At 26.8% G+C, this 15,628-nt stretch overlaps 1 protein-coding gene and 1 pseudogene across 4 annotated transcripts; both read left to right on the top strand.

Annotated features, from left to right (window-relative positions):
* The window catches only part of LOC148937206 (uncharacterized), a 35,136-nt pseudogene extending 34,250 nt beyond the window's left edge, over window positions 1-886 (top strand).
* A 495-nt stretch (window positions 887-1,381) lies between these two features.
* LOC148937205 (nose resistant to fluoxetine protein 6-like) lies at window positions 1,382-14,906 on the top strand. 4 transcript variants are annotated; one of them, XM_089073909.1, is made up of 15 exons: window positions 1,382-1,456; window positions 2,330-2,492; window positions 2,804-3,070; window positions 6,718-6,971; window positions 8,065-8,258; window positions 8,411-8,523; window positions 8,786-9,049; window positions 9,122-9,335; window positions 9,661-9,826; window positions 9,907-9,986; window positions 10,065-10,160; window positions 10,240-10,369; window positions 11,837-12,017; window positions 12,274-12,416; window positions 14,461-14,906. In XM_089073909.1, the coding sequence occupies exons 3-15, from the start codon at window positions 2,848-2,850 to the stop codon at window positions 14,608-14,610; spliced, it is 2,208 nt and encodes a 735-aa protein (XP_088930035.1). In that variant the 5' UTR covers window positions 1,382-1,456; window positions 2,330-2,492; window positions 2,804-2,847; the 3' UTR covers window positions 14,611-14,906. The 4 variants fall into 4 exon arrangements, with proteins under 4 accessions (XP_088930035.1, XP_088930037.1, XP_088930038.1 ...); XM_089073911.1 differs by having other exon boundaries at window positions 1,396-1,456; window positions 2,277-2,492; XM_089073912.1 differs by lacking the exon at window positions 2,330-2,492 and having other exon boundaries at window positions 1,426-1,456.
* The last annotated feature ends 722 nt before the right edge of the window (window positions 14,907-15,628 follow it).

The raw sequence follows: 15,628 nt of genomic DNA, 5'->3' as shown, positions 1-15,628 counted from the left end.
AAAAACGTAACTTCTCAAAAATAATTTTAAAAAATAATTTTATTACATATAATCGAATTTGCATTAACATAATCTTTCATTTAAAAATAAATTTTTAAAAATAAATTTTTAAAATTTTGAGGAAAGTGATATGTTAAAAAAATAAAATATTTAAAAGTTTTTATTATTATTATTATAATGTATTCTTGAAATCATTCAATTTTTGCTTAAACAATTTTTTATGATTTGAATGATTTATTTTGAAAGAAAATAACCGATTTTTGTTTAAAGGAACATTATATTCCCTTAAAGTGTGTATGAGTATGAATAACGAATTACTTTGGCCTAGAATATAATATATGAAAAGCTTATCAAAATAAGATAGCATCTTAGAAAACTTTAACTCTTTTCTTGACAAATTACAATTTATCATGGAGATTAGTGCAAACCAATGCATTAGTTTTTTCAATGTCCTATTGATTGTTGTTGAGGGAAGAATAATCTTTAATCTTTAAAAAATCCACTAATTCTAGAAAATATTTGGGTTTTTTCTTGTAACATCTATTGAACATAAAAGGAGCATCATGATAGGTTTGTTTGACAAAATGTTATTATTATTTTACCCTCGGTTTTATGCAAAAAACTTATAAAAGATCATCAACATTTTATTAAATAATAGTTATCCTTTTGAATTTATTTTTTCGACTATCAAAAATCGCACTAAACATCTGTCTCGAAGGATTTCTGATGAATGTAGAGACTTTAGTACATCTGCCTGCAAACCATTCTTCACAGTATCCTATGTGAAGAATGTGTCATACAAATTTAGAAACATAACATAAAAAACACAACCTTAAGTTAGCGTTTCAGTAACAAATTTTCTTAACAAATACATAACAACAAACAAAGATCCATTATTGAGCTGTGATGTGTATAAGATCAGTTGCAAAAACTGTGAAGCGACCTTTGTGAGGCCAAACAAAAAGACAATTGAAAAGGATCAAGGATCAAGAAATACTGCGTCGACATAAAAAAATTTAGATGTTCTCCTTTTGTAATCTCGAGCCACGGGTTAAAAAAGAATCATGACTTTGACTGTGACAGAATGTTGAAATCCTTGAAATCCCTCATTATTGAATAAAAAAATTATATCTGTAATAATACATATAAAAAGACAATAAGGATTATAGTAAAACGGATTTTTTGTAGTAACTATTTTTGTAGTAAGTTTTCTGTCAATCATCAAACCTGTTCATCAAACCTGTTTTCCACATTTATTTTCTTATAATTTTTCTTTCTCCCTCTCTCTCCTCTTACATCCCCACCTCCTGCACGTTTTTCTCACATCCATTTATTCTCTATATTCTATATACTCGGTTGTTCTTTTTTATATCGTTATTTCGTTTAACAGTGACCACTGTTACAAATGTTTGCAGTCTAAATGTTCATCTTCTCTCTGTTCAGTGTGAAATTACAGGTACTACAATTTTTTCCTTTTTATTAAAATGATTTATATTTTAAATTATGACATTGTATTAAATTTATGACATTAAGTTATACAAAGATTTATATTAAACAGTAACATTTTGTTTCAATTTGTCTTGTTTGTTGTATTTTAATGAGATTAAAATAACGATTAAGATTTATTAATAACTTTTTCGGAATGATCATATTAATTTTTAACATGGACATCATTATCTATGTGACGAACAGCGCAGTTGTATCTTTGACACATACATCTATTTGAAATGTCGAATTTTGTATGCACATTAAAAGTTCTAACACAATGTTATTAAAAAAACACTTTTGATTCGTGAAAGAGACTCAACGTTACGCACAACGTTCACAATTGTTAAACATGCGGCAAGATGTTTGAATATGATCTAAAAAATAGAGATGTGCATTAGAAACAAAATTCTATCATTTGTAGACCACACATCCAAACATTTTGCCATGCGTACTACGCACGCATATAACAGTAGATAACAATCATATTTTGTTATGTGCTTGTATTTGCTGATGGATCAGATGGATATGCATTTATTAAATAATTTTTATTAAATAATAATTTATTATAACTATATAATAAATAACAAAAATGGTACAGGACTTTTCTGCTCCGCTTAACTGTTCTATTTGCATATAAATAATGTATAATTATGAGATACTCTGTATATAGCTAATTTGCCTAATCAAATATCAATAAAATAATATATTATCGCAGAAATTAAAAATATTGATACAAAGTGCTCATGTCGATAGTATTGTAGCGATACTAATTTAAATTTGTTTTTTAGATAAACTTCTCTCTTATACGTTCCTATATTTCCTCTTTTCCTTTTCATGTTAGAAAAAAAAGAACGATACTAACATTTTAATTGAAAGAGAAAACCAAGTTTATCACCAACTTATTTTGAAGTTTTTCTGAAATTATATGCTTAAGCTGTTGTCTCACGTAAACGGTATTGCATAAGTAAAACGATTGGACATTACATATATACAGAAAAACGAAGGTAAATGTTTATTGCTTAATTTCCTATGAATTCATCTTTATGTAGGTCAATTCTCTTCTGTTCGTCATTCTGTTAAGTCGTTTTGATCAGTGCACAATTTTTTACAATTTTTATAATAACTTGTTATAAAAAGGAATAATTAAAAAAAAACATTGTTAAGCTCAATACAAAAATCTTTTTATTAATTCAGTGATAATATTACTCTTTGACGTTATTGGAAAAAATGGTTTTTTTTTAAGTATCTATATCTATATTTTATCTATATTTTAAAATTAATATTATAATTGTTATAAATGTTTATTGATTTGCAGTAATAAAGGAATAAAACGTAATTGCTGCGTTCTAAAATCACATTATGTTGCTACGACAATTTGCAATTATTTTCTACATCTGTATAAACGTTATCACATTATTTAACGTCTCTGCACATAGTCACAAATTTAGTGATACTCGTATTCATACCCTCCCAGCTTATGCCATTGCTTCAGTAGCTGACCTTATTGACTCGACGATATGTGGGAAGGAATTGCAGAAGTTTCGAAATGCTGTCGATCAACGAATATTATGGGGCTTGAAAGGTAAATAAGGTTTATAATCATTTTTAATTGTACGTTGATAACGCACTACTATTTTAAATCGGAAAGCATATTTTGAAGAACAATCATTTATGTTTTATCCATAGTGCATAAATTAATTGTTATATTGAGATTTAATTATATAGAGATTTAATTATATTTCAATTAAGCTTAATTCTCCACAAATGTAATGCAATTATTATTTAATATAAATAACAAATAAAGAACGATTTGAGAGTTCTAATTGAGAGCTTTAATTATTGATATAAATAAAACATAATGTAAGATATGTTACTATCAGTTTATATTCTAGTTATGTAATTTTGTATTATGTAATTTTATATACTCTATAATCGTAGTTAAGTTACATAAATTACTTTTTTATTTATCTGTTATATAAAAAAATGATAAAATATACCGGGTGTTGTATGTCATAGCAATTGTTATGTGTCGTTGCTATATATAATAAAATGTCTGTAAACTTCTGCCTTTCCTTTTATGAGCAGATTCTTTGGAATATTCTAAGACAAAAGTCTGTCAAGGCTAATAGTTTTTAAAATATTAAAAATTGAAGTTCACAAATAGAAAATCATTTTGCACGCTCAGGCATAGTGATATAACAAGCTATTAAAAATGAAGTCTCTTTAACGACATCGAGATTCTTAAATATATTCTTATTAAGGAGAGAGCCTCATATACACTGATAGATATTAGAGTCAAATTTGACTCAATTCCTTAAGTTAAATAATTTTGTTTTTAACTACCATATGTGCTGAAATTCATTATTTAAAAAAAACATGTCAAAGAATACAAAAAAATTGGACTGTACAAGCTAAGCTAGGTGTAGGTCGCTGTTTATATATTGAAAATAACAAATATAAACAATTTACATAACAATTTACATTTACAAACGTTTTGACTTTTAATATGGTTATCTTTAGTGTGTAAAAAATTTGTTATGACATTCGTAATTCGTTATGACATAATTAAAATTTGTTGAACAAAGAAGAGCGCCGTACGATTATCAATAGATGAAATTGTTGTCGCATAATTGAACTCCGAGTCTAATGCAAATCAAGAACAACTGTTTATTGGTCATGTACGTATTTTTCTCGATCTGGTATTTAAATTAGTTTTGATTTAGCTTAATTATACACTCGTCGACCAATATTAATATTTATAATAGCTAGAAAAAGTTTATAAATATTAATTATTGATCGCGCACGATACTAAGCAGACTTCTTCTCGCAACTCTGATTGCGTCTTTGCTTATAATTTCAACGAATGTATAATTAAGCTAAATCAAAACTAATTCAAATATCAGATTGAGAAAAATAAAATTCGAAATACAAGTGAGTTATTAGATGATATAAATTAGATGATATAAAATATAATATAAATTAGATGATATAAATATAAATTAGATGATATAAACTGTCAAATGAAATAAATAGTAACAATATTAACAAATATAAATAATACAAGCTAATTACGGAAATAGTATGAGTTAAAAAAAATATCGAATAATGATCACGTTAAGACAGATTAATTACCTGAACTGAAGAGTGTGAACAAAAATTAAAAATTGGTAATACTTGATCGAAAGCAGTAAAACCAAGATGTATTAATCGAAAGACCCATTCTCAGTAGTGGCCAAGGAAATTGTGGGAGTGAGAGCAAAGAGGAAAAGATTAAAAACAAGGGAAAAGTGAAAAACAAAAGGAAAGGGAAGGGGAAGGGGAGGAATGAGATAAAAATTCGAAGGAGATAAAATTTCAAGGGAGAGAAGTTAGGAATCGGAGAAGGAGTTCAGGATAGGGAAATACGTATCGGAGAGGAAGTCCATATCACTTTGTTTGGCTTGTCAGATCTTGTAGTTTTTTTAATAGGCACCATTTCTGAAACAAGTTTTCTTATGAAGCAAGGCTTCTTGTCCAAAATTCTGACATTCTCTCAATCAAACGAATAATTTTCCGAAGAGCAATGAATGGAAACCATGGAAGGAGAGTCACTTTTTTTTTTTTTTTATTAATATCAGTAACATGTTCGTGGAATCTCATCTTCAATTGTTTTGTCTGTCCTACGTACGTGGCTTCATTGCAACTGATTTTATAAACTACATCGCAACGTGACAGGCGGTATAATTTATCCTTGCCCATGATAATAATTTTTTTTTAAAGTATTTGAAAGGAAAAGGCAACACTAAGATCATGTACCTTGGCCGGCGATTGGAAGTTCTCTCCGGAGATTGCAAACATAAGTAAGCAAATTTTTCTTTAGTGTTCCCATATTTTCTTCCTTATCTTTAAAATTTAGTTTGTCATAAAAAAGGTATTTTAATTGTTTTCATAGTCAGTTCTAAAGAATAATCATTGTTTAAAAGAATATCAATCGAATTCTTGTAAGTTCTTGGAATGAAATCATGGATGTGACAACTAGATTATTTTATCCACCATAAATACCATAAATAATACCCTTTTTATGTTCCAAAGGATGTGAATTGTAATTGAGATATCTCCCTGAGAAGGTAGAAGCAATTGAATATAATTTTATCATTCTCAATGATGATCAAAACATTAAGGAAGCTAAAACGACGATTACTTTCTATTTCGATCGTAAATTTTATCGTCGTTTTAAATTTTATAGTCGTTCGGGTAATGAGTTGAAGATTTCTAAAATGTCCGACAGAGCACACAATACAATATCGTTCACATAATAGTAATAGAATGGTAACTGACAAGATAGGCGTTCGATCGCATCTTTAAATCCTATGACTAATTGTAAGTCAGTAATCATAGGAAATAGTGGTGAACTCATCGGTATGCTGAAGACTTGTAACAACTTGTAAAAATTGTAAAAATGGCGACACATAGGAGACAAAAATGTGTATATTTTATATTGTTCTCTTTGCATTATTATGTTTGTTTATTATTATCTTTGTTTATTATTTAAAAATAGATTCAATTAATAATGCAAATCTTACAAAAAAAAAATTCATTTGGTTTTTTGTTTTACTGTATTATGAATACAAGCAGCGCTACATGCCAACAAAATGCTTGCACGCCGACAAAAATGGCACATCAAATTAACATTAATACTACTACATTAATACTATTCATAAAATACATTTTTTTTTTTATTAAAAAAATATTTCTCTAGTAGTTCAATATTACAATAACATACTCTAAAAATTTTAAAAGAATTAGTCTTATCATTTCATCAAAAAAAAAAAAAAATTCGAAAGAATCACTCAATTTCAGCGCATGAGGCTCTTCCCTTAAAAAATATTTTTGCTACTATATCGAAACCGATTCGTGGTAATACTTATTGTATCATTATATCTGAACGGGAAAAATATTACTTTTATTATTTATAATCTTTAATCGTTAATAATTAAAAACTATATAGCCTCTATATGTTTATTTACGCATATATTAGAATTTTCGAATATTCCAAAAAATCTATTCCTAAAAAAGGAAATACTGAGGTTTTATCTCATAAAGGTATCTCGCAAACACAATAATTTAATAGTATAATACTAGTATAATAATAATGTATGTACTAATAGTATAATAATGTATATAATAATAATAATAATAATGTTACTATTTCTGATATTTTATACTACTATTTTATTTTCTGTTTTTAAGTATTAGATTCCAGTGGTGTATTTAATTCTGGTTTCCTTTACGGAAATAATTATTGGCTGGGAAGTCGTAGTCAATGTCTCGATACAATGAATACAGCTCGTCTACTGAATTCAAAGCAAAAAATATTAAATGAGACACTGTATTATGATTATTATGATTCACAACAGCAGTTTCCTTCTTTTGAAGTGAATTATTTTGTCGCTCATTTTAGACACAACAATACTCTTCAGTATCATGTGAATGTATTTGAAGAGGTAAATTTATGAAAAAGCTATATATGTATAATAAAATTCAAAAAATACATAAAATTCAAAAAATACATTTATTTATAATGTTAATTTATATGTTAATTTATTGTATTTGTTAAACTTACTAAATTTTTAAATTAAATACAAAATTGAATCAATAGAAAATTAAAATGTAATTAATACTGTATATCGTTAATCTTTATATTCTTATTTAAACTTGCATTTATTTGTGTTTAAAAATGGCACAATTTGGAGAAACGAAGAAATATTAAAATATACAAGGAAAAGAAATTATTTATTAAGAGATTATTTAAATAATTTATATTAATTCTGCAAATATTTGCAAATAGAAGCTTTTAAATAAAACTCAAAAAAAATCATGATTTAAAGAAAAAAGTATTAATTGTTTTGTCTTTTTAAATATATCAGCAATGATATATTGTTTATTACTTAAAAAACCTGAATGACTTATAAAAGTTACAAGAAAGATTTTTTCGCTCTTTAATAGTTTTGAATAAAACATCTTGTAACACTTTACGTGATATAGTTTTGATATGAAAATATGTTGGCATGTTTATCAAAATTCGTAAGATGCTACACCTTAGCGGTGTAGCGATCTCTGACTCTTCCAGTTAGTAATGTCACTACAACAATTTGAAATTTCGCGGTTAGCATGCAATTTTTTATTTTTGATGTCTCCTCGTTTTATTAATAGAACAGATTTATAAAATACACATTTCTCTTCTAATTAATCCAGTAATTTAGTCATCTAATGAAAACCGGCTATAATTCAATTTTAGATGGTCATTTATTGATTATTAGAAAGAGAGTCTTTCATACAAGATTGTTCTATTTCGATACAAGACTGACAAATATTTTCTTAAAATGTATTTTTATTTTGTAAGAATTTTTATAACATATTTTCAATAGTTCTGACACCAGATGTTTTAGATATCCGCGAAGTAATTAGAAGCCTTGAATTTCCATTTTTATTTAATTAGTAATTCCAAAGCACTTCCGTTATTTCTAATTTTCCTTAATAATTCCTTTCTATAATAAATTTAAATGTAAGACTACAGAAAGTTTTATTTTTTTTCAGGATGTGATTTTACTCGGACTCTGTTTGCCAGCGTCGTGTTCTACAAATGAATTAAATTTTATTTTGAAAAAAATACTTCGTGATAAAATTTTCCTGATCAATGATCTCTATTTCATGGATTTTAAATTGATCGAGATTAAAAAACTTAAAGATGATTATGAATGGTTATCCAGTAAAATGTTATTCTTCATCTGGTAGAGGAAAACATAAATATAGCAATTATTTTATGATAAAAGCAATATATAATATATAGATATGATAAAAATGCATTTTAGTATTACAAATAATTTTTATGTTAATCTTTTAAAAATCTAATTAAATATCAAAAAAAAACTTTTGTTTGTAGTGCTGCTCTAGCGTTTTCTTTCTTCATGACAACAACTGGAACGATATATGATATATTTGTGTATCAAAAATATATAAACAAAAATATGACAAGTAATAATACAACTAATAATGGTATGTATCATATGTAAAATCTTTAAAATAATTTGTAAAATGAAAAATATTTTTCGTTTAACAAACTTATCGTCTTCTTATTATACACACTTCATTTTCAAAAACATTTCTATTATCCGCACTGAATTTATTAAAATTATTAATTATGTATGTAGAATAATTAATTAATAATTAATTAATTATGTATGTATGATAAATTTCAATTTTCTTCATCATTAATATAGACATTTTCTTATTTAATTGAGGCACTTTTGTTTTTCAGTTAATGTATTATTAAGAATCGAAAAGTATAATTTAGACGTAAAAAACACGACCAAGAAAATAGAAATGGAAACAGATTTATCTCCATATCGAGATAGTAAAATTGAAAAAATATTAATATGCTTCTCCGTTTATAGAAATACGAGAGAAATATTTAATACAAAACTAAATGCCGGTGAAATACCTGTCATTCACGGATTAAAATTTTTAAGCATGTTATGTCAAATTTTCGTTCATATTTTTTATTTCTCAGCAGAATTTGTCAGTAAGTACTTTACAATATTGAAACGGTAAACATTTTAAGATCTGCATAATGAAATTTATTTCGTGAATACAGATAATAAAGGATGGTTTCTGAGATATAATGGCAATTTTTGGATTAGTTTATTTGAGACTTTAATGTTATCAGTCGATATTTATTTTCTTTCGAGCGGTTGTTTAGTGACTTATTTGTATCTGAGAGATAAAACGAATAAAGAATTGATTAAGCCAATTGGTTACAGACAAAAATTAATGACTTTTTCTGTATATATAATAAAAAGATTTATACGGTATGTATTTCCTCACTTAGATAATAAAATAGTATCAATAAAATGTTTGTTTTTAAATTCTTTTTTTTTTATTTTTTTATTTAATTGATAAATAACGATTAAATTATGATAACATTATCTTGATAACAGTATGTAAAATATTATGTTATTTTACGTTGATTGATATCAAATATTGCAAAACAATGTAATAGCAACGTTATCCTTTAAAAACAATTATAATTGAATATTATTTAGAAAAGTACAATAATTGGAAAAAAATTTTTGATTTTATTTTGTGATCCAATGTAATTTATTTTTATTTCTATAATTAGAATTTTATTTTAAGGCTAACTCCGATTTACATGATGGTATTAGGAATATTATTATTAAGCTCAACTAAGATTCATAAGATCTCACAATTTTACATGTACGAGAAATCATATGAAACTTGCACAAAATATTGGTGGAGAAATCTTTTGTACATAAATAATCTCTTCGGCCTCGAGGAAATGGTAACATGTAATCTATTTAAGGAAAGCTTAAAATTATGTTTAGGGGCGTATAAATCTTTTACGTTTCATTTTTATTACAGTGCATGAGTTGGAGTTGGTATTTAGCTAATGATATGCAATTTTTTATAATTGCTATAATAATATTGATGTTGTCAACTGTGTAAGTTAATTAATCATTGACAATAATATAGCTACGTGTCTCTAATATATTCGGAAAAATATCATATCGTAATTTCAGGTACTTTTATGCCGCTGCTGTGCTATTGGGTATACTTTTAATAGGTTCCGTCATCCTTAATGGTTATATTTCATATATTTATGAATACATTCCAACGTAAGTTATTGAAATATATTTTATCTAGCTATACTTATAAAAAAATTAATTGTTAATACTTTTTTTTTTATTCTTGTAGTTGGGGTGAACAGTATAGACTTGCGGATATCTTATATTTTTCACCATGGATTAGAATAATTCCATATATTATGGGAATAATTACAGGTTTCATTTTAACGAAAATAAATAATAACTTTGTCTTAGAAAAGGTAATGTTTAACTTATATTTTATGTAAGTTTAAGTAAATTTTGATTAATAAGAATGTTAATTTATAAAAGCTATACAAAGCTACAATATGTTTTTTTGTTGCAATTTTATTGATTATAAATTAATTGTTTATAAATAAATATGCAGGGCGTCGCATTAATCAGTCCATTGGAATATTTAATTGATTTACCATACTCTTGAACTTTTTTTTTTCCATTTCAAAAATATTTTTAACTGATTCTTTTTTTTTAAATATAATATAAATAAAAATTTATATTATATTGCATCGGCAAATTTGTACGTATAAAACAAAAAATCTAAATACGTCAAATTAATATCAACATATTCTTGATGTATGTATATATATATATATATATATATATATATATATATTAATTCGAATATAATTAATTCATATCCACACAGCAAATGATTATTTGCCGACTAATTTTTTTTTTTTTTGAGTTGACTTTAAAGTCGACTATTAGTCGGCTATATAAATTGACATTTAGTTTAACTAAAGTCAACTTTAGATTTCTACCGATATTTTTATAATACTAACAGTCGACTTTGTACTGTTTGGGTATAATAAATATCAAAAAATATTAAAAAATAAAGTTTTTTTTTTCTTTTAATATTTATAAAGTCTTAAAGTCTTTAAACAAAGTATTTTTGAAATCATAATAACTTAAGTAGCATCTTATACTTTTTTTTTTCCAATCAAAATGATCATAGGATTAGAAGCATCTTTCCATAAAAATTTCTTCATAGAAGGAAACATAAAAGTTAAATAAAAAATTAATAATATTAAATTAAAGATACAATATACATGTTTTAAAAATGTCTAAAAATCTTTTCAAACAAAGAATTTAGGTATCTTTAATACCTCAAATGTATTAAATATATTAAAATAAAATAAAATCTAAATAGATTTCGGTAAAAATATTCTTGTAACATTTGTTATAATATATAAATGTTTTAAAGATATTTTAAATACTTTCAAATGAGTATAGAAGTCTTTTAAAAGTGCTATGAGAATATCTTTTTAGATATCTTTTAAATGGCTTTTAGATATCTTTTAGAAATTTTCTCATATTTTCGAAACTTTGATATTCACTGGGATCATATTACGTAACAAAAATATATGATTTCATGTAAAACAATGGCGATCATAAAATGTCTCAATAGTGATGCTATCTAAAAAAAAATGAATCAATATTAATTATACAGCCCACTTGATATTCTACAATTTTTATCTGACATTTTTAACTTAAATTTAAGGATTTTGAAATATTCTAATGGATTGATTAAAAAAAATGGAACACTCTAGTATAGTATATATAGAATATATATATAGATATATAGAATAAAAATATAAATAAGTTATAATATTTTATTATTTATAATATTACATGTTTAGGATTTACTATAAATTCTTATTCTATTATAATAATATGACAATTTTCAGAAAAAAGTAATATTATGTTGGTTGCTTTCGATCATTAGCATTATTTTTATAATATTTGGTCATTATACATCCGTACAATATACATCCGTTAAGATTACTGCTATTTATATTGCCTTGCATAGAGTGTTTTGGGCCATAAGTTTTGCATGGGTTGTAATAGCATGTTTTACTAAACACGGAGGTTTGTTTATTTTTTGGAACTTATTTATACAGAAACAGTTGTTATAATTAATATGTATGAAAGGTTAAAAATTATTATTTGTTATTTATATTTTACTTATTATTAGTATTACTTTTTAATTTTATTTTAATAATTATTTTTTCATCATAATTATATATTATAGTTTCAAATTTTAAATATGTTTCTTTTTCTCTCTCTTTTTTTTTAAACATTATTTTAACGATAATATAATGATAATAATTTAATCTTATTATAGGCATCGTTAATCAGTTGTTATCATTCAAAGGCTGGATTCCTCTCAGCAGACTTACTTATTGCGCTTATCTTTTAAACCCTATCATTATACGATCGATTAGTTTGTGTAGTGAAGCGCCATTTAATTTTCAATTTTTTTTGTTTGTAAGTACATTACGTATAAATATTTAAAATTCTAATAACAACGAATATATGATTCCAAAATATATTGAATATAAGATATGGTTCTCGATAAAAGAATATGAGAATGGGGTATAATGGCAATGAGAGCACAACGCACTAAAAGCGCATAAAATTTAATAATAATCAATGTTGCGACGGAATAGCTAGAATTATATCACAAGACGCCGCCGCACAGAGTCTCGAAAATGCACATAACGCGGTTCTCTTTATATCCTTGCCCTTGTTTATATCGTCGAGCCACTGCGTTTCATGGCTCGAAGAATTTCGCGACAAGGACAGAACGCTGCTACAGGATCGGGCTGTGATTGGCTGGATTACAGCTTCCGATTTTCATATATATATGAGGTCGCATTTGAATGCAGATCAGATCAAGTTTGACGAGCGTCATACACGGATCCGGTGCGATAATAAAACGAGTACACGAGTCCTCAAACATTTCCGTACCACACGAGGCCGAGTCAACCATTTCCGTAATAATGAGGCCGAGTCCTCGATCAGTCCCGTGTGACAATAGTATATCAAGAAATAGTATTCGGGGCAACCTCCCGTCTACAAGCGTGTCTACATCGAATGTTGGGCGCGACAATCAATGTAACATAATCAAAGTAACATAAAGCGGACATTTCGGCTGATCTTTCAGCCTTCGTCAGCGAAAGAGATAAAAAATATACAAATAAATCTACTTAGACGAAGAACGAATCGTAAATTCATAATCAATGTAGCAGCAAACATCGAAATTCATAACGCCGGTCGTCTCTCAAAATACGATGCATTTTCAAGAACAGTTATAGTAGTTAGTTATTTGCATACAACCATAATTTCAATTGGGAGAATGTTGAGATTTTAGACAGAGAGCCACATTTACACAAATTAATTTCTGAAGTTTTACACATTAAAAGACAAAAAGAACAGTCAATTTGCAGATTGATACTGAGTGCTTCCCGGAAGTATATGTGACTGCAATAGGAAAGCGCTCCAAAATTTGATTCAATGTTATTTATTTTATTTTTATTTTTATTTTCATACGGTTTTGTGATTTACATATGTTTCACACTTTTTATATATATTTTTTTAACTTATTACTCCTTTACTTTTCTATTGTGGACACATGTATTTTTTTTTATCTGCAACGATTTTATTATGATCTAATTTCAGTGCAACAATGCACTTATAAACCAATTTTGCTCTCGGTTGCTTTCGTTTTTATCATATTTATTATGTATATTAATCTATTTCCATAAGTATATTATTACTTTTCGATTGTCGCTTATCCGCTACTTACACGTGTCTTTTCTTATGTATATTATTATCTTTCGACCATTTTTGTCAACCTTTCCGAAATTGTTTACGTTTGAATCTTGTTATCTCGATTGACAACAGTTACTTATGTCACGGCATTGCGACCGTTTCATTTATTTGTTAGTGACCGCCTAAGTCTCGTTGCATCCGAGTGATATGTGAATTTTCTATTCGCGACGTCGGCTCTAAATTTATATGTAAATTATTTAAAAAAAAAAAAAATTTTTTTTTTTTTTTTATATATCTATGAATTCTCTCACATCGTCTCGTATATGAATCACGTCAGTCATTTATAGGCATTAGTACAAATGCATCATAACATCATGCTTTGTACAATCTGGGATTTCTCAACTTTTGACCGTGTAATCGAGCAGTTGGTCATCTTAACAACTACTGTAATTGTTCTTGAAGATGCAATTGTATTTTGAGAGATGACCGGATTATGAATTTCGATGTTTGCTGCTACATTGATTATGAATTTGTGATTCGTCCTCCGTCTAAGTAGATTTATTTGTATATTTTTTTTTATCTCTTGCGTTGAGGAAAGCTGAAAGATCAGCCGAAACATCCGCTTTATGTTACTTTGATTATGTTACATTGATTATTATTAAATTTTATGCGCTCTTAGTACTGTGCTGTGCTTTCATTGTCATTATATCCCATTCCCATATTTAAAATATATATTTGTTATCATTTTTGTTTTCAGATTCCTATGTATCTGGGATATGTCTTTCTGAGTTTCTTCTGCGCTTTCGTATTGTCTTTATTGATAGAAATACCTTGTATCTCATTAACACGAATGTTCATCCAATACTTTAATGTAAAAGAATATGATATAAATAAGAAAAAATTGTAATATTCAAATATATAATGTTGCAATTTTATAAATATGTGAATGTAAATCGGTTAATCTAAAGTTTTTTATTGAGATAAAAAAAAATTTGTAATTGTACACATAATACTAGAACACAATCGAGGGAGGTAACGTAGTGAATGTAGTACTGTAATTGTATACTTATTTGTTTTAATAATAAACAGATAATGATTTGTTTTGATAGCTATCATTTCTATATGGATAATAACATCGTGATAATAAAAAATGTAATTTTAAATAAAATTGAATTATTAAATAAACAAATTGTTAAAATACAATGTAATACTTTATTTAAATACTACCATTAAATGTGGGTTTATTTAAGCTGGCAATAGTTGTCAAAGAGATAGTTCTTTTCTAATTTTTTTTTGTCTCGCTCTCTTCCGAATCTTATAAAACCGTCCAGTGCATCGTGCCTAATAAATAATTGATTAAAATACCAAGACTTTGTATAATTAAACACTACTCTGCAACAGGTTCTGGGCCCAGGCCACATATCTAACAAAAATACAAAGTCTATTGAAGAAGTTTACCTAGTTGGACAAATACCGGTGAAAAGAAAATTGCTACACGCTGTGTGGAGTTGGAGGTTATGTTACCAGGAAGGTGAAAATACTTGCTACATAAAGGAGCTGCAAGGAAGGAAAACTAGTAAGAAGCTAAAAGATACACGATGGACGGAAATAACACAGTCATTAAACTGGAAGGAATAAAAAAATTGGAATGTTTGGAAATTCCAAACAAGGGTTTTATTGCGCGGTCAAAATCTAATCGACATCGTTGAAGGCAAACTGGTGAAAGGAGAAAACTCAGAGGAGCGGAAAGCATGGGAGATACAGGATGCTAAGGCTCAAACGATGTTAGTGATCAGGATGACTGAGGAAGTGATGCTGCACATAATATCCTGTACTACTTCAGCAGAGATGTGGCGAAAGTTAGCAAACATTTTTTAACAAAAAAATGAAACTAGTATTCACATAATCCAGCAGAGATTCTTCCA

Source organism: Pogonomyrmex barbatus, unplaced genomic scaffold, assembly GCF_055798465.1.
Source record: "Pogonomyrmex barbatus isolate J1 unplaced genomic scaffold, ASM5579846v1 scaffold16, whole genome shotgun sequence".
Taxonomy (NCBI): domain Eukaryota; kingdom Metazoa; phylum Arthropoda; class Insecta; order Hymenoptera; family Formicidae; genus Pogonomyrmex; species Pogonomyrmex barbatus.
Note: the sequence above shows the minus strand (reverse complement) of the source record. Positions and strands in the feature narration are given on the sequence as shown.

Excerpts from the sequence above, each read along its gene's own strand:
- LOC148937205 (XM_089073909.1), top strand. The coding sequence starts at position 2,848 with ATGTTGCTACGACAATTTGCAATTATTTTCTACATCTGTATAAACGTT. Across the intron at positions 8,259-8,410 it reads AAAATGTTATTCTTCATCTG|TGCTGCTCTAGCGTTTTCTT; the intron begins GTAGAGGAAAAC and ends TTTTGTTTGTAG. Across the intron at positions 8,524-8,785 it reads TAATAATACAACTAATAATG|TTAATGTATTATTAAGAATC; the intron begins GTATGTATCATA and ends TTTGTTTTTCAG.